Source organism: Ambystoma mexicanum, chromosome 1q (genome assembly GCF_040938575.1).
Source record: "Ambystoma mexicanum isolate Mex_15411 chromosome 1q, UKY_AmexF1_1, whole genome shotgun sequence".
Classification (NCBI taxonomy): Eukaryota; Metazoa; Chordata; class Amphibia; order Caudata; family Ambystomatidae; genus Ambystoma; species Ambystoma mexicanum.
This window is the reverse complement of record NC_090922.1, coordinates 64,455,900-64,476,816: the sequence shown is the minus strand read 5'-3', so window position 1 is coordinate 64,476,816 and position 20,917 is coordinate 64,455,900. Positions and strand designations below refer to the sequence as shown.

General features: G+C 45.0%; 1 protein-coding gene across 1 annotated transcript in view; it reads left to right on the top strand.

Annotated features, from left to right (window-relative positions):
- Nucleotides 1-20,917, top strand: part of CYB5B (cytochrome b5 type B) — a 318,557-nt gene that overhangs the window by 228,879 nt on the left and 68,761 nt on the right. The window contains exon 2 of the mRNA XM_069635525.1: nt 1,428-1,556. Within this exon, the coding sequence (XP_069491626.1) occupies nt 1,428-1,556 (129 nt within the window). The remainder of the gene's footprint in view (nt 1-1,427; nt 1,557-20,917) is intronic.

The window sequence follows — 20,917 nt, the reverse complement described above, 5'->3', positions numbered from 1 at the left end:
CAAAAAATCATTCTACCTACGTTCTACCCTCCTCCTCACACAAGTAAGGAAGAGGAAAGACTACATAGGCTAGATCCTAGAAGGGCTCTTAGCTTTTATATTTCAAGATTGTAGGAAATACGTCAGTGTGACCAACTATTTATAGGATACACTGGTCATAAATTAGGACTACCTGTAACTAAACAAACATTATCAAGATGGATAATCTTAGCTATAACAGAATGTTATAGGCTAGCTGGAAAAGATCCCCCTGAGGAAACCCTGAAGAGCTCATTCAACTAGGGGCATAGCAACTTCAACAGCACTTAAGAGGGGTGTCCCTGTACAAGACATTTGTGCAGCAGCCACATGGTCATCCATGCATACTTTCATCAAACATTATGCTTTGGACTCAACTACCTCTCAAGGAGGTCTATTTTCCAAATCTGTACTACATTCGGTACATGACTAAAAAGACATCTGTACTCCCGCCTCCAATAGAAAACTGCTTTGGGAGTCTAAGATGAGGAATACGTGGGAGGACACGATCCATTCGAAGAACAAGTTACTTACCAACTGTAACATTCTTTCGATTTAGATGTCCCACCCACGTATTCCTCATCGACCCTCCCATCCTGCCCCACAGTACAGTTTACGTGGTTTACACTCTGAATTATTTTAAGGTTTGAGTCAAAAGAGGCATGCCCTTAATTATATCCATGGGCTCCGAAACACGAGAAAACAGAACTGAAGCCAACGGGCGCGCTCGAGGCATTTATACAACGGATGCCGTCGGTGCTCGACGGATGCCGCCAAGGGACATCGATGTCGTCGCCTTGAGTGGAGCGCCCTCTGGTGGAGAGAGAGAAAACATTTCCAAAGCAGCAAAGCTGAAGGTAAGGATATATCTAAGATGAGGAATACGTGGGAGGAACATCCAGTCGAAAGAACGTTACAGTTGGTAAGTAACTTGTTCTTCTAAAACTTAACAAACATTGGTGTTACTTTCTGTGTGATATTGCTGATCTTTATAGCACTTCAAAGCCCTACTTTGTCCTCTCACTGATGAATCTGGTGTTTAACCATACATATCTTGCTGTTCTTGCATTTTATCTGATCTTGCATGAAATGCGACTTGCAATGTGACATCTTCTAGTCCTTACTAGCATTCAAGTGAAATACAGTTTTTACAAAAGGCAGAGATGGATTGGTAGTCTCTGCATCTCTTACACGTTTACAATAGTTTGTTGCCCTAAGTTAGATACTGGGTTATTGTGATAAATGAGGAATTGCCCATTTAAAGGCCCTCTGTTTTCCCCGTCATGATTCAACCATGCTTGTGATGGGGGATATTCAGCTTTAATGAAATTATTTCACATGGGTTTGGTGGGATATACATCCTCCATGTTATTTTAGATTGTTCTAATTCTGAAATATTTGTTTTTCAGCACCCAGGTGGAGAGGAGGTCCTCTTTGAGCAGGCTGGTGGGGATGCAACCGAAAGCTTTGAAGATGTAGGTCACTCCATTGATGCCAGAGAGATGCTAAAGCAGTACTACATAGGAGAGGTACATCCAGTAAGTATTCCAGGCTTGGTTTCCACCTTTTCTCAGTTGATTCTGTCTGATCTGTGGCTCAGTGAACCAATTCTTCCACTACAGGTATCTGTGCTTGACAGGTCTGAAAGCCGACCAGTCCACTCAGCCCTTCATCCTTTCAATGTCAATAAACTTGAGGACAATTTAAGATGGCTAACCATAAACATCTGTTAACCAGCAACAAGAAGCCTCTGGGTGATTGTGCACCTTGCAATACACCGGTTATGTTTTGCGATTGCCCATGCTCTTCAAATAACTGGTAATGAATCTATTTGGAAAGTCTGAACTTTCAGACTACAGACTTTGAGTGGTACAAATGGTTTATCATTGTTTAATTTCCCTCCAACAGAAACATTATGAACTAGTTACTGACTACGAATCTGTTTCTTAAGGAGTGCTAGGCTATTGGACTTTTTTGGTTGGTTAATATTGTGCAGTATTTAGCCTTGTCCTTAAAGAATAGATATTTTTTAAGCTGAATTTAAGCCAGTTGTTTTTCATCCAATCCTATATAGCTTACAAGCATTTTTATAGTTTGCTGAGATGGATTTTAGGTCTTTCGCAATATTTAACGGGATTACGAAAGGATGCTGAACAAGCAACAGAGGCTAAGGTGTTTGATAGTAGCTACTGAAGGGATGTGGGTTGGGCATTGGGAGCTGTGATGAAGGTTCAAACCTATGCCATTTGTGCACTGTTTCCCAACAGCTCTTTATTAAGGGCTCTTATAACAGCAAACCAAATTCCATTGGGTCAAAATGTGCACCAAAATCTCTTTGCACGCTTTCGTCCTCTCGCTCTTTTTTTCTTTCACTTCACAGCCCCTGGGCCTCTCTTACAGCCTCCGATCTCGTGCTTACCCCGCCACCTGGTGTCTCCCCAACTCCTTCTGCGCTCTTTCCTAGCAGTCACCAAATGAGCTCCTCCTCATAACTCCCATAGCTCTTTACTTTTATTTAGCCCTGCTCCCAACTTCCAGACTCACTCTAGCCTAAGAATAAGGAGTCTCCCTATTCAACTGCTATGGAGTGATGGGCCCTGCCCTGCTTACATTCTTGATGGGGGAGTTTGGGTTGTTTAATCACTCCCCATGGGTGGTCCCTCTGCGCCCTACACTCTGGCCCCACCGTTGGGGAGGACTCACCTGCCCTAATAGAGCGATGTATGCATTTTGCATGCAGAGATCCTATAAAGTTGTTGGTTAGATGCTCTGGTTTTCTGCCTTCGTTTAGTTCCTGCTCCACCGCCCTGTGGTTCTGCGTTGAGAGGAGATAAAAGCTTGTACCGCTATTTGGGATGCAATTAATGCACTCGAATGAGAAGAGCAGTATGTGGCTCCTCAGGGCAGCCCCTCTTAATAGATTCCCCTAAAAGGTCTGGTAGGTCAGAATCAGGAGACCGGCACAGTGACATTATGGTTAAGGTAGTTCTTTATTTGAACACCAAAACCTAAGCTGTTGGCCTGTCAGGAAATGGTGCATGAGCCTGAAAGGAAGGAGGAAGTGGCAGCGACAGGTAAGGTGCGCAGAGGGCAGCAAGCATCATTTGGGATGTAGAAGGGAAGCTTAGGTGTGGATGCAAGGGAGGTGCAGGATTGCATAGTGTAGGGGCCAGCATGAAGCTTTGGTTCCAGAGGTGTACCACGTACAGGTCAAGAAGTGGGAGTGAGAATGGCAGCTGCAGTGATCCCCCCCTGCATTAGAGTTGAAAGCAGAAGGGGCGTGTGTGGCTGAATGGTGTCTTGCCACAGCGGGAAAGCCAGGCTCATAAAGACTGACTTTAGCAAATCCAGCCTCCATCTGGACACAATAGAACCAATAATTCAGGCCTAAATGGCCAATATGAAGTACAACCTCATTCTCTTTTGCTAAGTGTTGTTTGCTTTTATTCTTTCTTGGGTCAGCAGCTGGCTATTCGCTTGACTGCACAAAGCAAATGTAATTGAGGGTTCCATTAATGCTTACAGTGGAAGAGTAGCCTGGTGTGGAAAGACAGCTTCTACCATGCCTTTCCCGCCCCTAGCAGAAAATCTTTTAATCCACCCTCACTGTTTCACCCTTCACCTGTGGGATGCAAGATTCAGACCCATGACAGAATGTGAGTGGTTGACTTTGGACCTTTGGGTCTTGCAAGCCATTTCCTGCAATTGGTTCTCTTCCCTTTACAGAGTTCACCCGAACCCTCTTGCTTGCCAATGTCCCTGTCCAATTGACCATCTACCCAAGGAATTTTTTCAGCTATTAGACATGGACGCTAGCTGGTTCCCTCTGTGGAAGTGGGGAACTTGTTCTTCTAATCCTACTAATTCCTTACGTTCAAGAAATTAGATTGGCTCAGGCCCGTCTTGAATTTGAAAAAGTTAATTGGAAAGGACAACTTCAAAATGTTGACTCTGGCCCATGTTTATGAGGCATTTGATGATGAATGGTTATTGTCTTGTGATTTGCAAGAAGCATGCTTTCATGTTTCCATGCATTCAGAGCAAAGCCAGTTTTTGTGCTTCACAGTATTTCAAACGCACTCTGTTGGTAGTTTTGCTCAGTGGCTTGACTTCTGCTCCAAGGGTGTTTTCAAAGATGACAGCCATTGTGGCGGTGCATCTTCAGAGGAAAGTGGCTAATGTCTTTGCCTACCAAGAGGACTGCATAGGTTGCTGTGGAGGATTTGAGCAAGATGCACCCCTTATCTCCTCCTGAAACTTTCACAGAACCTGCCCTGTTTATTGGGGAGTTTGAGGGGGAGAGGGGGGTTGAATGCCAATTCCGGGATTGTGCACAAAGTGTATTGTGCGTTTAATAAACTCACTCTCTGTTCTCAGAGATGCCCAACATCCTGGCAGAGTTGTTACTCAGAATGTTGGCTCTTTTCTTTATCATCTTGTGTGTGTTCTCCAACAGATTTTTTTGAACCTGCAGGAGTTGGCGGATCAATCCAACCACCTGTAAAGGACCAAATTCCACTGCAAGTGTCCTCCAGACTCCTGGGTGTACGAACTGTCCCTCATGTAGTGGTGACATCATATCCATTTACTGGAGTTACAGGTAGAGTAACTCCGCCTGCCCCAAAGGCATTACAGGCTCTCTATCCGTGCCAAAAAAAGGGCTCACATTCAGGCACGAATATCTGGCGCATCCAACAACATGGCTGAACTCTTCAAAATCTGCAGGGAACTTGCCAACCCGTCCACAGTATCCTCTGACTCTACTCCCTCTCAGGCCCTTTGCAATGGACTCGCCACTCACTTCACCTCCAAAACCCAGGACATCCTGAACAGCCATGTCAGACACTCTTACAACCCATCCCTTGCCTCCCTTAACCACTCGCCCTCCTCCTTCCTCCTTTTCCTTCTTCGCCTCGGTCTCGCCGGAAGAAGTCACAAGAGTTGTGTTATCTCCTTGAAGGTCTCTTCCAAACAGGTTGCCCCTTGCTCATCCAGAACCCTCAAGGACACCCTTTCCCACATAATTAACAGGTTCTTATTGAACCTTCTTTTAATTAAAGCATGTGAAGCCAACTCCACTCCCATTTTTATTTTTATTTTTTTTTTCAACCTTAGCTCGGCCTTTGCCCCTGTAAATCGCAATAGGCTATGGGGAAAGTGTGCAAAATGGGGTCTTAATCCAGGCATTTCAAACATTTTGATCTACCTGCACTCTGATACTTCTATCAGAGTGCGGTTGGACCTGCAGGTCCACCTCTCCAAGAGCATTAGCACAAATAATGGACTCAGGCAGGGGTGTGTTCTGGCTCCCCGCCTTTTTAACATCTATGTGTCTGATTTAGGTGACTACTTGGAGGACTTTGCTTTTGCTCACCTACGGCTTAAAAATCACTGATTCTTGACTTAAACACGCTGATGACGTATTCCTCCTAGATCAAATGCAAGTCTGCTTGCAGCAACTTTCTGGCACACTAAATGACTATGCTACAATAAACAACCTTAAAAATAAATAAATATAAAACTAAGGTTATGAGATTGTCTGCTTTGAAAAAATATATTAGTTACAGGTAGATTATTGCTAAAACATTACGTGAGATAAGTGACAGCTTTTCGTGTCTTGGTATCCCAATGTTCAACAGTTTGAACAAAATGGCATTATTTATTTTCTTACGAGCTAAAGTGGAGTCGATAAAACCCAAGTAGATCAAACGTAATGCTGAATTTGGCAGATTTCCTATCTTCCCAATGATTAAGTATTATAAAATGAAGGCGGCACATTGAGTATTCTTTCTGGTTTGATTGGAATTATATGGATTGTCTCGAGGCCAGGCTATGGCAAGCAGTTTTACGTCCTCCAAATTGTGTACAACTGCCTGTGATCTGCTGTTTAAACATATGAAGGCAGGCGCTCCGTTACCAGTCTTTAGCTTCTCCTCCTAACACACGTTTTCATGACTTCATCAATCTTCAGGGAGGCTGAGTTTCTTTGTTTTTTCAGGTGGGTCTGCATTTCTGTTTCAGGTGTGACAAGTTAATTACCTCTGAGGATTCTGGCACTGGCTTTTGCTGGCAGAGGACTGGAAACAACTCCCTCCATAGCACAAATCTGCCCCTTGATGGGGCGATGGGGAAACCATGGTTGTGGCTCTCCAATGTAAGGCATGATGGCCCTGCTGCACTGCCTTGTGAGCCCTGCCTGTGATCTGCTATTAACTGGGCCTTAATTCCCTTAAAGCACGCCTGATCTGCGGTTGTCTGCTGCTGTATAGAAACATCTATGCGCTTATTCCGGCATTCTTCATGCGAACCACCAAAATGTAATTCTACAAAATAGGAATGCTCTTATAGGGCGACGGTGTGCTAATTGCATTGAATTATTAGGTAATCTTGCAAGCACACCGGATCTATTGGTTATAAGCACCTGATGCACTCAAACCCCGACTCTGGAAATGGGACTGGCTTAACACTAAGGAGGCCCTAATAAATACAAATTACACCAGGATCTGGCAATAGAACATAAGAAGCTGAGTCAATTGCTGCCCTATTTATTGAAATTTCCAAAGCGAGAATGACGAAAACTGTTTCTTAGGATCAGATTTAATTTGATTCTTACCAGGGAAATAAGTGCCAGACAGACACTAAACCAAGTCCACTTTTCTTGTCATTTTTATAATCCAGACCAGACGAAGGAGACACAAAAGCATGTACTAATTGAATGTCCTTCACTTAGAGACAGCTGACGGAGGTTTTTTGGAAAATGTATTCATGAATTGTGAATTTTTGACAGAAAATTATTTTTGCAGTGCTTGTTTTCTGCCACCTCTATTTCCCTTACTGTTGCAGTTTCAAGATTTTTCAATCCTCACAAATCGATTAACCTGTAATGATTGGCTATGAATGAGAATTTTTAGACTGCTTCATGACCTTTTGGTTATGTTTTTACATGTTGTACGGACTGCATTTGATTGTATTCTTTTCAATTGTGTATGTGAAAGGTTTAATATAAACAAGATCACACTATAAATAATCAAACATTTTTTTTTTTAATGCAACATTTTGGGATGGAAAAATGCAGAGACCCATGGACCCGACTGCCTCTGCCCAAAGTGAATTCTTTCATCTCAATCTAAGATGGGGGAATTGAGGGAGATTAAAATAGGCTCACTTAACCTTTTTTGGTTTAAATTCCGCTATCGGGCTATCATTACTTTGAAGACTTACGGAAATCCGTTTGGACTTTCTTAGTAACACTGGAAACCAATTTTTTGATGGAAAAAGAGTTCTCGCAGAGAAGGGGGTAAGGGGTAAGCCAGCCTTTTATGTCTTCATATCATAAGAGGAGAGGTGTAGCACTTTCGGTGAAGGCAGGTTTTCATTTACCTTGAAAGCCATAGTGACAGATGTTGAAGGAAGATTTATATTTTAGGCTGAATGGGTTAAGGGGAGTGGTACTTTTGGATCTCGATAGTGTTCACATCGCGAGCAGTCCTTTCTGGGAGGTGGCATGGGTAAAAATGCACGCTTCTGCACCTGGCGAAATTGTGTGTGGAGAGTTTCATATGGTGCTAGATCCCGACAAACACTGATTAGGCTTGCAGTGAACATCTGGTGCATGATTCAAGAGAAAGATTCCCAAAATTGTAAAGTAGCAAATACAAAGGCTGGACTGCATGTGTGGATGGAGGTACTGTGACGATTCGCTAGGTATCGTCGCATCTCCCCAAAGGGAAGCCCATTCCCATGAGCCTAGGGAGGTGCGGCAGGACCTTAAAGGGAGGGACGCCACCACTGGGAATAAGGACAGTCACCTTGGGTACAACATGTTACACAACATCACTCCCTCACATACCTTCTCCCCCCCCCACTCCTGCCCCTCAGTTGCCAAACACTATATTGAAAATAAGCCAATGTATTTCTGTAGTTCCAGGAGTACGACTATGATAGAAAGTACTAGGACGAAGAAGAACATAGAAAACATAAGGATTACTGAGTTTCCTGGTACTGAGACAAGGTGGCTCACAGGAGGCATGAGCAATACCAATGACCCATTAATAACAGGTGCTGACGTTATGTTTGGGCGGAGCAAGCCCCATAATAAGGAAAGTGAAGAAGGACTCAAGGTCTTCGAAAACTCCCGGCTCTCTGACCAGGGCAGAAGGGGAAGTACGAGATGGACCAGCGGGAAGGGCTCTGCAAAGGTCGCCGGTGGGAAGCTGAGGGAGTCTGTGATGGGTCCTGCGTCGGCCGGTCTGAGGTCCGCTGCAAATAAGTGAGGCTGTGGCACAATGTCCTCGATGAGCTGGGCCACACACTCCCCTAACGGTGCTGAGACTGCAAGAACGTTCAACACACGGAGCCAGTGCAGAAGTGGAGAAGCCAACGGCTGCAGGAAGCGGGAAGGGCACTGACCCCAGTCCCTCAAGCGACCAGCGTTGTGTGAGCAAGTCCCAGAATGTAACGAGGAAGCATGGGTGGACTGGTAGGGACTTGGCAGGGAATTTAAGAGATCTCAGCTTCATGGCATGTGCTTCAAGGGTATGGGACTGCAACAAAAATAACAAGTGCATCCGAGGGAATCTTCCTCATACCAGTGGTAGAAAGGAGCCCTCTGACGACCAGAGAAAGGCATGGGATCCTAAGATAAACGTTGTTGATTCTGTAAAAAAGTGCCAAGGCAAAACTCAAGTGAAAAAAGAACTGTGGAAGGGAGTCATTCCCCCCGGCATTGGAGAGTGCCGATTGATAACAGAAGAAGGGAGCCATTCTCCTGGCATTTAAGGTTGACTGTACAAAGTGCTGGAATTACCAGCCAGGGGAAGGGAGTCATTCCCCCTGGCATTTGTGTTCAAGAGGCCAATTTTGGCCAATTTTGGGAACATCATACATACACCAGGAGAAGCGAGTCCTTCTCTTAGGGAGATAACTTTCTGTGAGATTGCTGCAGGCCATGGGAAGGAAGTCATTCTCACTGGTATTGTCTTTGCAAGAAAACATTGAGGGAACTCTACCCATACACCAGGGGAAGGGAGTCCTTCTCCTGGAGAAAGAACTTTCTGTTGGACAATACTCGTTTTAGTTGTAGTGTGAGGGTTAGAACTAGGTTCTAACACAGGACAGTGGATTTTCTTTTGGAAGGACATTCTGACAGGTCCTTGAGATTTAGTCTGAGGCAGGGAAAACCCCTCTTGGTAGTGTTTATTTTACATTAATAAAAAAATGTAAGCACACACATTTGTGTCAGCTTCCTCCTGCAACACCCTTATAGTACACTGATACGTTAGGATTTGTCATGACGGCCTCCACACACGTCCCGCCTGGGGGCACCCCATACCACAATACCTGCGCCAGGCACCACTCACGGCCTTACCCCACCAGCACATCTTGTTGCATCAAAAAGCCTGTGCTGGGATGACGACGCATGGGGACTTGGCGGCTGTGGCCGCTGGGGGGCACCAGGGTTCGCCAGTATTACTTCCTGGTCACGTGATGCGCAACGCTGCTCACGTGACTCCATGAGGATGCGCTCACGTGACCAACCCCCAGCATAAAGGAACGCCGAATCCACACGACCACGCTTCTCAGCTGTTTTCAGCGTGACGAGTGGCATTTTGGATTACTTGGACCCTGACTCTTCGGCTTTTGACCTTGTTTCGTGTTCCTGGAACTGTTTATTGCTCAATCCCTGGATTTGGTGTTTTTGGACTTTGCCTTCCTGGTTTATTGGATAATTTGCTTATTGGATTTTGGACTTCCTACTGGACTCCTGTTTGGCTAAGGTGATTTTGGACTCTAGCTGTGCTCTCCGAGAGGCTGTTACTTCTCCTCTTGCAGCAGGTGCGTCAACATCGAAGGGGACAAGGGCGCTACATTTCTCCTGGCCTCACCATCATCATCCCACAGCCAGTGGTTCCCTTCTGGTATTGACGTACATCCTAGGGGGAAATATCGGATTCACCTTTCCAGCAACATTGGTAGGTGCCTTCCCACTCCTTTTCTTACGATTCCACTTGCATTACTGACCTTGTACTCACTTCTGCCTAACTTTTCCCTTGCAGCTACCTGGTACCCATGTTCCTGCCCTCTGCACCTGGGGCCTCCATAACTGGTCAGAGAGTAACTCTGTTCCATCCCTGCCGCTGCTTGGGGATGGAGGTATCCATAGTCATCGCAGAGCCTTAGCATGACAGATTTCAGCTTTCAGTCTGAAATTGATGGCTTCTCTTGTATAGATTTTATCCTCACTACAATGCAGACCCTGCTCCACATGACTGATGCAGGAGTTTAGCGCACTCTTTGAACATCCATGATATGCCATATATCGCATTGATGGGATGGCCATTGGAAAAAACCTAAATGTAGGTGGATTGATAATGACCTGCTCCTTACCGACAAAATCAGAGTGAATAAGATATTCATAATTACTTTAAGCATACTAATACTGATGGCCTTGGATTCTGTGAGCAAAGGCCTTTAACCTACCATGAGGTAGGTGTTCATAAAAGAAGGCTTGCTGTATACAACACTTCAACTAGCTAGGAAGAAAGAACTATGTGAGAAGATTGAAAGGTTTAAATCACAATTTGCACGTGAAGGAGAGACTTGTGGTGTCAAAGAATCTCTACAACAAACTAAAGGCAGACTCATTGTTTTGTTGATAAATGAAGCGGTGTTACTTAAAACTGAAGTGTAATGAGAAGGGGAATAAGACTGATAGACTCTTAGCCAGCACAGATTGCTCACCCAACAAGTGGATATAAATATCTCTGGTATAAGATACATTAGGAATTCTTACATTTAAAAGGGCTGAAACAGGAAAATGGTTTTCTGAGTGTTATAAAACCCTATGCACAACTGAGACGGTGGAAGGGAACAATGACCTACAAAACGATGTATTTAAATATAATTCATATGTCCACTGTATCTGTGGGAGATAGTGAGCCCTTGGGGGAGGATATATCTGAAGAAATAAATTAAAGTGACTATTAAAAATGCAAAGAGTGGGAGATCTCTCGTGTGAGCTGGCCTTACAATCAAAGTTTCAACCTCAGAATATTCGAGTCCCTTCATGGCAAAATGATTTAATGGACAGTTAGGAGGGAATAACTTAACAAAATGGATGATGGAGATATTCATTACAGTTATTCCTAAAAAGGGAAAGTCCCTTTGCAGTGTCCATATTACAGGTCGATCTCGCGCGTAAATATTTATGGGAAAATATTGGAAAATGTTTTGGCATGCAGGCTAGATAAACCCCTCCTACATTTAATACATCAAGGGATGACAGGGGAGGGCCAATATTCAGAAACACCCTGATTCACTACAAGGAGGATATTTGGCCTGGATTTCCCTTGATTTAGAGAATTGCCTTGACTGGGTCAAATGGCCTTTTCTGATGGATGTGTTCAAACAAAAAAAATAAAAAAGTTGAATATTGTGAAAAAGAAATATTTCGAAGTTGTGTTGGCACTCGAAACGTATGTCCACAGCAGCATTTTGCTTGAGCAATGGAGCCACTTGCATGCTATATTGCGCCCAATTAGTATCTGGGTTTCAAGTGTGCTTTGGGTGAATGCAAAATCTCCTTCTTTGCAGATGATTTCCTACTACGTCAGTCAGTCACACTATGTTCGTTCCAGGAAGCCATGAAAAAAATTGAAGGCTATGGATGAGCATTCTAGTCGTCTACAGCAGGGTAAGATAAAAAGCAATGAAGGACTTACAATGTTGCTCAGCCATGCCAGGAGGAACCCGAGGACCAGGAAGCTGCTCGGTTCTTGAAATTCAAGTGGCTGCAGAAAGGGATGCTGAAAAGGAGCAGACGCTTCCCCAGTGGGTCCAATTCTAGAGGACCCTTGGCGAAGTAGTAACCCCACCCCACTAGGGAGGTGGGCCACGCAGTTTGTAACGGGTACGCATGCTGCTGAAGCACAGAAGCTGCACAGCAGCCGCAGTGCAGGAGAAGCCAGTTGAAGGCACAGGAGACCCGCGCAGACCGGAGCCTGCCAGTGAAGTCCCAGAAGGTATAGGAGTAAACTGGCTGGCCGATGGGGGTACGAGAGGGTCTGGGGTCCCGCAGAACCACACAAGGAGAACAAACCCAAATCTCAGTGATGGGACTTAACTCCTGGAGCCATAAGAAGTGGATCCCCCCGAGAGCAATGGTCCAGGCCCCCAACCCTAAGGGCATATATCAAGAAAAGAAAACAAGTCATCTTCCTCGTCGCAGTACTTGGCAGGAGAGTAACCCAAGTCTGAGACCAAAGTAGCATAGAAATACAGGTCTGGGACCCATAACGGAAGGAAATTACAAGTAATCTTCGTGGCACGATTGTAAATCAAGTTTTCCACAGTGATGCGGGGGGCTATGTCAAAGACCCCAGCAGTGCATGAATTGTTTTATGAACTCTGAAACCAAGTATAAGCAAAAGCCTGGGGAAGGGAGTCATTCCCCCTGCTGTTGTGAACTGTGAAACCATGTGTAAGAAAGACCAGGGAAAGGAGAGTCATTCCCCCTGGTGTTGTGAACTATAAAACCATGTGTAAAAAAAATAAAAAAAAATAAAAAAAAGTCATTCCCTTGGCTTTGTGGAACTGGATAGTGAAGAGACCAGGTGAAGGGAGCCATTCTCCTGGTAACCAAGGCCAGTCGAAGGGAGTAATTCCGACCTGCAATCAAGATACTAAAAGAGAGCCATTCTCCTACTTATCAAAACTGTAAAGAATTTCTGATATAGACCATTAGAAGATAGGTAGTGTATCTGCCAAAGAGAAATGCTTGAACTTTTGTTTTTTTGTTGTAAGACAATTCTGACCCAGGGAAGGGAGCCATTCCCTGGGAGGAAGCCAGAAACTGGAGACACCTTTTATTTCCAGTTCAGAAGAAGGGAGTCAATCTTCTGGACTAAGTCCTAACGTCTCTGTAGTTTAGTGTTAAGTGTAAGGCACAGAAGTAGGGTTTTTGAAACAGGATGATGCACTATTGATTTACAATGACATTCTGACAGCACCCTTGGTATTTTAGTTGAGGAAGGGAAACACTTCTTAGAGTAGGGAGAGTTAGGATGTCTCTATATTTTCCTGATAAAATAAGTTTATAGCAATCAACATGCCACCTGTGTGTCAAGCTCCTCCTTATGCACCCTTACAGTGGTTTTGTCTTTACGGATAGGCATTACTATTTTGGAGGTGCACAACTAAGAGCCCTGGTATATCGTGTAGGAAATGGGATGGGGATTATGACCGACATTGAGAATTTATGATATAACCCGTAAGAGATTTGCTTTTGTTCTCCTGAAGATTAGCCCCTAATGAAAGTTCGAGAGCATCCTGTTTTGGGTATATTGTGGGAAATTTGACAAGATTATGAAAACAAATAATACCTTCTCCTTTCCCTTTGCTTCATTGTGGCGGCCAGGCCGCCTTTCAACATTTGGTAGATTGATCTCAACCTCAAGCTAAATTGGCAGAGAGCGAATCTTCAAGATGAGTTGAGGACGTGGTGAGGAACATCTTTACTTATTTTCGTTAAAAGGAACAATATTGTAGGCTATGTGGAGGAGAGAACCGGGTGGAGAGTTTGATAGAAGACATGCTCATAATGGTCTTGGACTCGTTATTTTAAGAACATACAAATGTTTGATCTCAGACGAAGGAGAAAAAAGAAAGTTTAGCTCTGAGTGTAGTTACTGTCCCAGGGTGTATGGGCGGCTGTCCCAGGGTGTGTGGGTGGAGCGGACGATTACTTCTATACGTGGTGGGGTTGCCCAATAGTACAGATGTATTGGGAATAATTCCTTAGCTGCATCAAAGATATTATGTGGATAGACCTGCCCAATGATAAACTTTTTTTAAGTCTTCTAAAGACAGCGGTGAGGGCACGCCATTGCTTAACGCTTTGAATGGCACTTGTGCAGACCTACAAGTCTGCAATACTCCTTACCAGACAGGAGTGAGATAACGTTATACTGGAAGAATTAATGCATGGTGAAGCAGCAAACTTAATTGTGGATTGCTGGCCGTTCTTATCCAAATAGTATTCAAACCTGACTTCTTTATGTAAACCTATGTCTCTATAGTCCTTTTCTGTACACTAAGGAGGAAGCGAGAGGAGGCACACGTTGTTTTTAATCTTCTATTCCTTATGCATGTCTGTGCACAGGTCCTTGTTAGTTAAGAGAGCTAAAATAAATTTATTTTTCTTACTAGAGTAGTGAAAAGACAAAGTGTAATGCTTTTACTTCAGTTAGGAGAAGTGGTTCATGTGAATGCTTCATGAGTAAAATGCACTCGACCAGTACTGGAACTCAGATGTTGTATTGTTTCTATGCACGTCTGTTACAGCGCTTGATGAAAATAATCTCAGAATGTATTTGCCAATATATTGTGTTGGGGGCCATGGTGTGTTAATTGTTCTCTTGTTATTCTTGCGGTTTCATTTTTTTCTTCAATGCTATTGTACATATTAAAAAATCAAGCCTTTTAATATTCTCTTTATTGGAGTATCTGTGTGTTCCTAAATTTGCAGAGTGCATCCCACACTGAATCAAGGAATAGTCAGCAAAACTTTTCACTTTGGGTAACTGGCCTAAGCCTTTAAGTATATAGAGAAGGTTCGCAAATGTATCATCTGATGGAGTAAATGCATTCAACTTTTTTTGAGAGAGGAGAATGACTGGTTTGGACCAGAGGCTATGAAGCTGCACTTAAAATGTGTTTTGAGTGCAATGATCTGACTCAATTTAGAGTGTAGGGTGGTGGATTGTCATAAGCGTAAAATGGGCCTGTCTGTGCTATTTTAGGAGGGCATGTGCCATCGACAGAGGCTGACCACAAGGTGTAGGAAACCGATTTTATAAACATATTAAAAAAAATAGTTCTCCCTCAACATTGTTGTTCACCACAGTTCAACATTTCCGAGGTTTCTTGGTATAGTTCATTAAGATTGGGAAACTTCCCTTTCACTTAGTCTCCAAGAAATAGTTGTGTACTGGCAGGATATGCTGGGTCAGTACTACCAGCTGCAGGTAATAGCAACATTTCTGCTTGATTTCCTAGTTTTAGGTCTAAGAGGTTCCTACACCCTTCAAGTCTTCTCAGACATTTCTCCTTGCCTGCTTCCCAGTCATCGATTTAATAAGTTGCCACACTGTTCTTCCTCCAAATAGCGATGTTATGAGGGCTTCAATAGATTGCATTTTTCCACAGATACATACCTTATTGTGATAGATATTCATCCAGCGTCAGCTGCTCAGACATTCTTGCAACAGGGGACTTGGTGCCTGTTCGACATAGTCTTCGACCTCGTATTTGCAGCACCACTCCTTGACAACTGGCGTGACGTTAATCGCTGTATTAAAGGAATGCAGGCCCCGTTCCGGAGTTCTTTTTTTCTGCACACTACTCGGAACACATTCTTTAATTGGATGTGGACTACGCCAGTATGTTGGGGCCTAAACTGACCAGTTTCAAACGCTGCAAGGACTGCAAAGACCTTTTTGTGAAAAAGACAACCGGAAATGCAAGCAGTTCTGTTCGAGGGAATTTACCCCCAGGGCGACCTCCATTATGTGTTCCTGCCGCTACCGGTAATTCCTTGGGCTCTCGGGTGGTTGCAGAGATTCAGGGCTCTCCTGATCGCCCCGGACTGAGCAAGGAGGATGTGGTAGCCAGATCTTCTGGAACTGGCCGTTTGCCCACCTCTCGGGCTTCCTCGCAGGCCGGACCTCTTGTCGGTCATGAGGCAATGTGCTTAACCTGGACCGTCTCAACCTGCATGCTTGGCTCATGAGAGGCTGAAGTATGGGACTGGGACCTCGACGAGGAGGTGTTACAGGTGTTGTTGGCTCTACGTAAACCATCCATTAGGTCCATGTATGTATGCATGCAGATGGAGAAAGGTTTTGTTACAAAGTGCAAGGTGAAGGAGGTGGACCCCGTGTTGTGTGCCACCTTCTCAGTGATGTAGTTTTAGTTGGCCTTTGCCAAATCAGGCCTACAAGTGGGCATGGTAAAGTGGTGTTGCCAAATCAGGCCTACAAGTGGGCATGGTAAAGTGATGTCTGGAGGCCCTTTACTTGTTTAAAAGGAGGCCAGAACAAGGTTCATTTTTATACTGTTTCCGTGGTGGCCCAGTTCCTGAAGGGCCTAGTTAATTTGTCCTCCCACCCCCTTTGCCTTTTATGGTCCCTGATTGGGATTTGAGCATGGTTCTCACCTGCCTAATGGCGGTTCTGTCTGAGCCTTTGCACTCTACTTCTATCAGACTCCTCACATTGAAGACCTCTTCAGACTTGTCAGTGAATTGCAGACACTCTTTTGTGAGCACCCCTTCACCCCTCTTTTTTACCGAAGGTGGTGTCAGTATTCCACTTAAGCCAGGATCGAGCTCCCAGCTTTTTACCTCTGCCCCATGTGTCTACAGGTGAGGAGAGGCTCCACCAGTTGGACCCCAAGAGAGTGCAGAGTTTTTACGTGGCCAGAACAGGCTCTCTCAGGAAGGATGACCAACTGTTCATTGTGTTTTCACAATCTCGGTTGGGGGAGCTGTTACCAAACAGACTATTTCTAATGGGTTGTGTCTTCCCACGTATTCCTCATCTTTTAGATATACCTCCTTCCAGCGTCTGCGGCTTCGGAAAAATAAATTCGACAGAGGGCCCTGTGCATTGTTGTCGACTCAATGTCCCTCGAGGGCCTCCATCTCCGTCGAGGTTGACGTCATCAATTGTATAAATAGCACACAATGCGCCCGTTATTTCAGTTCCGTTTTTTTCACAATAGCTTTTGCTTAGGATACAGCGCATTTTGTTTCTCATGAAAATGAATCTCAACTTGAACATGTCTTCTTCTTCTACCCAGAAGATCGGGTTCAAGAAGTGTCAACTGCAGATCTAAATTGCCAATAACTGATCCACATTGAATTTGCTTATGGTGTCTTGGCGTCAACCACAAAACGGCTGAGTGTGGATCCTGCCAATCGATGATGGGTAAGGCGCTTCAGGAACGCAAGGGGAAACTCCGGTGGGTAGGCCTCCACTAAAATCCCTGTTCACGACTACATCTAAAAGGCGTTCATCGGATGAGTCGAGAGGTGACTCTCCGCCCAGGAAACGCTCAAAGAAACGTTTCTGGTCACGTAGCGGTTCTCACCAAGTGGCCACAGATCCCTGTCCTCTGACTCCTCACCTGAACGCAGGGTAGCCTGCCCGGGTAGGTCAGCAACTAAAGCTGATTGGGAGGCCTTTAGGCTGGAAATGTTTAAATTTTTCAAGAAGGTGGGCCCCAGCCCCCTCGAGAGAAAGGGAAAAGAGCCATTACCCTATCGTGCCTTCCAAGACCGACAAGGAGGCTAAAACTAGTGCTCCCTTGAGCCTGGGTGAAAGGCCGCTGACCCATCGAGATGCCTCGACTCGAGGACAGGCCCAGCCCTGATCCGTCAAAGACCCCTTCGAGTCACGGGTCGAGCCCTTTGAAACCAATTGCATTGACATTGAAGACATCAAAACTCTCGACACCTTCGAAGGAAATTGAGAAAACTTTTAAACTTCTCCCAAAGAGACTCTTTCAAGTCCCTTTCTTCAATTTTTGAAGAACGGGAGCCTTCAGATCAGGGCACACCACCTTTTGGGTTAGAATATGGTACAACGAATGTTCCTGAGGCCCTCATATCGGAGGAATCGAGGATGAGGGACTTATGACATTTTGCAAACAGCAAGTGGCCTTGACACTTTGCCAGAATCGGAGTTTGGAAAACCAGACCCATCGGAGCACGCTGAGGCCTCTTACAGACCGTTAATGGGCAACATAACAGAATATCTGGAATGAGGCACACCAGCACCACCTTTTGAACAAGAGGACCTCACAGACCTATTGGATAAGGGCCCCCAAAGATACCCAGTGTTGCCTTTTCATGTTGCCCTTCAAAAAAGGGTAAAAGCTAATTGGGAGTCACCGGAGACCAGCACGATTGTAAAGTTTTTTCAAAGAAGTATAATATCTATCCAAACATCCTACCCCAGGAAGCTTGGTGGTTCAAGCTGCAACTTCCACCTCAAGACATGCAGCATATCCCACCGTATCATTGGACAGAGATGACAAGCATTTCGAAGCCATGGCAAAGAAAGTATTGTCAGCCAATGGCTTTGAAGTCAATTGTGCCCATGATAAATGTACCCACTCCATGTGGGATTGCATCTCTATGGCAGCTGAACATATCCCCGAAAGAGAGAGAGAAGGCTTTTTAAACTTCCTGAAGAATGGGAAAGATGCTATATGCGCGAGTCTCTCCAATCAGGTTTGGACTCCGCCGATAGTATTAGCAGAGTTACAGCAGCGAGCACTGTTAACCGCAAATTTGTGTGGTTGAGAAAGTCTTGGTTATGCACCTGATATGCAATCTAAGCTTCTCAATATGCCCATTGACGGCACTCAACTATTTGGCAGTAAGGCTGACGAGAGGCTAGAAAAATTAGACCTCAAAAGCGGCGACCAAGTCACTCACCGCCGACAACCACAACCTTTGCACCTCAGTGCACCGGCTTGGAGGGGTAGGTCCTTTTGCTACTACGCCTCATTTGGAATAGCGAAGTCCAGGAAGTCAAAGGAAATTCCCTCATAGTGGACGAGGAAGAGGTGCCAAGCCTGCCCAAGCAATGGCTTCATTACCCTCGGCCGCTGCTTCAGGTGCCTCATAACCACTGTGGGGCCTTAATTCACAAGACCGCAGTGGGAAGCAGGCGCAATTAGCATCTGGAAGAATGGCGGGGCATTACTTCAGATGCTTGGGCCTTGCAAACTGTAGCCCAGTGTTACTGCCTCCCCTTTTTAAGAAGGCCTTGGGATCATCCACCAGGGAGCCACTCTTACAAAACTCTGGATCCTTCCTCTTGCAGGAAATGTTGAGCCTGCTAGAGAAAGATGCTATAGAACCAGTACCTCTGATGGAGAGGAACAAGGCGCGGTACTCCCCTTTTTGATCCCCCAAGAAAGACAGAGGATTGAGACCCGTTTTGGACTTAAGAGACTTGAACAAGTTCCTACGGAAGGACAAGTTCAAAATGGTCACCCTTTCTCAGATCTTTCAGGCTCTTCAGTTTCAGGATTCGATGGCATCATTGGACTTTCAGTTTGCTTACTTTCAGTTGCCTATCCATCCCAAGCACAGAAAGTACCTGAGGTTCGCGGTTGATGGTGCTCATGATCAGTTTCGAGTTCTGCCATTCGGGCTGACCTCCGTCCAAGGGTTTTCATCAAGTTGATGGCAGTGGTGGCAGCAAGTCTCAGGAAAGGGGGTATTCCCGTCTAGCCCTACCTGGACGATTGACTGATCAGGGCCCATTTTCTCGAACACGTCCTGGAACATCTCGGCATAACCTGCCATTTATTTATTTGTATTTATAAAGCGTACAGGCGGCCCTAGGGCATTGTGACGCTGTTACAGTTGATTTACTTAGTTACATGAGGAAAGCAGAGTAGGACACATTCACATTAAGCAGATAGTACATGAACAGTTGCATGGTGACTTAGGCCAAATGGTTCAGTGGTTACAGGTGAACCAGATCATGTTACTAAACTGTCAGGACACAAGTGCAGTGTGTATCACAGTGAGACACTACATTTAACATTTACAATGAAAGTAATAAGATGTGAGGCTTACAGGTTCCTTGGTTACAGTGGAACTTGATACTAGAAGCTAAGACATTTAGTATACAGTTATGATCATTTCTTTGAGAAAGGGAGCAGTAGGGGAAAGGGTGACATACTTATCTAGTTGAAAAGATTTGTCTTGAGGGCTTTGCGGAAGACCGTGTGCAAGGTTTCACTTCTGAGAGTAGTGGGCAGCTCATTCCAATTTTTGTGCGCTAGGTATTGGAAGCTAGCACCACCCGCCTTGACTCTTTTGAAGGTGGGGACAGAGATAAGCTTGGTGTGTTGGGAACAAATGGGTCTAGAGGAGGAGGCAGGTCATATTTGTTCTGATAGGTACCTGGGGGCTGAAAGAGAAAGGCACTTGTGGGTGATGGCCATGGTCTTGAATAGAATTTGCTCTTTACCTGGTAGCTAGTGAGTGTCCCTTCTTGCCTGACAGAGATATTCTCTTATCGTGGTGCTTAGCGCCGCTCTAAGAGCATTGTTCTTCGTGACTTGTAACCTGTGGCGGTTTTTGGCAGATGCGCCCATAAGTTGGGCGTTGCGATAGTCCAGTTTGGCCCCAATGATGGACCTGGCTATTCACAGCAAGATTTTAGTGGACAAGTAAGGTTTGACAGCATTTATGATTTTGGTGGTAAGTGCTGATGAAGATGCAATGGCGCTGACTTTTCGCGTCATGGAGAGAGAGGAATCAAGGAATACCCCTAGCGTTTTGACTGCTGATGACACTGTGATGACAGTGTTATCAATGTTAAAGGTCTTGTATTGAGCATCCAACTTTTCGAGAGTATTGTTTGTACCGACCAGGAGGATCTCAGTTTTGTCCCCATTGAGACACAATCGGTTAGCTGCCATCCAACCCTGGATGGTTGCGTAAATGTTGGAAAGTGTCACTGCATCCTATGCCTATGAGCCAGTGAGAGGGATAAGTACTTGCATGTCATCTGCATATTTAGTGTATGCTATGCCGTGATCATCAATGTAGTTGAACAGAGTTAGGGTGAAGATGTTACAGAGAGTCGGGCGTTGAACGATCCTTGAGGGACACCCCAGTGGATGGTGATGGGTGCGGCGCAAACCTGCTCGGAGAACACTCTTGTACGTCTCCCCTTAAGGAAGGAAGAGATCCATGATGTGGCTTGAGTGGAGAAGTAGGCAGAGTTCTTGAGTTGTTTGCATAGTGTATCTTGGTCAACTAAATCGAATGCTGCCAAAAGATCTAGAAGCAGTAGAATCATTGTCTTCACAA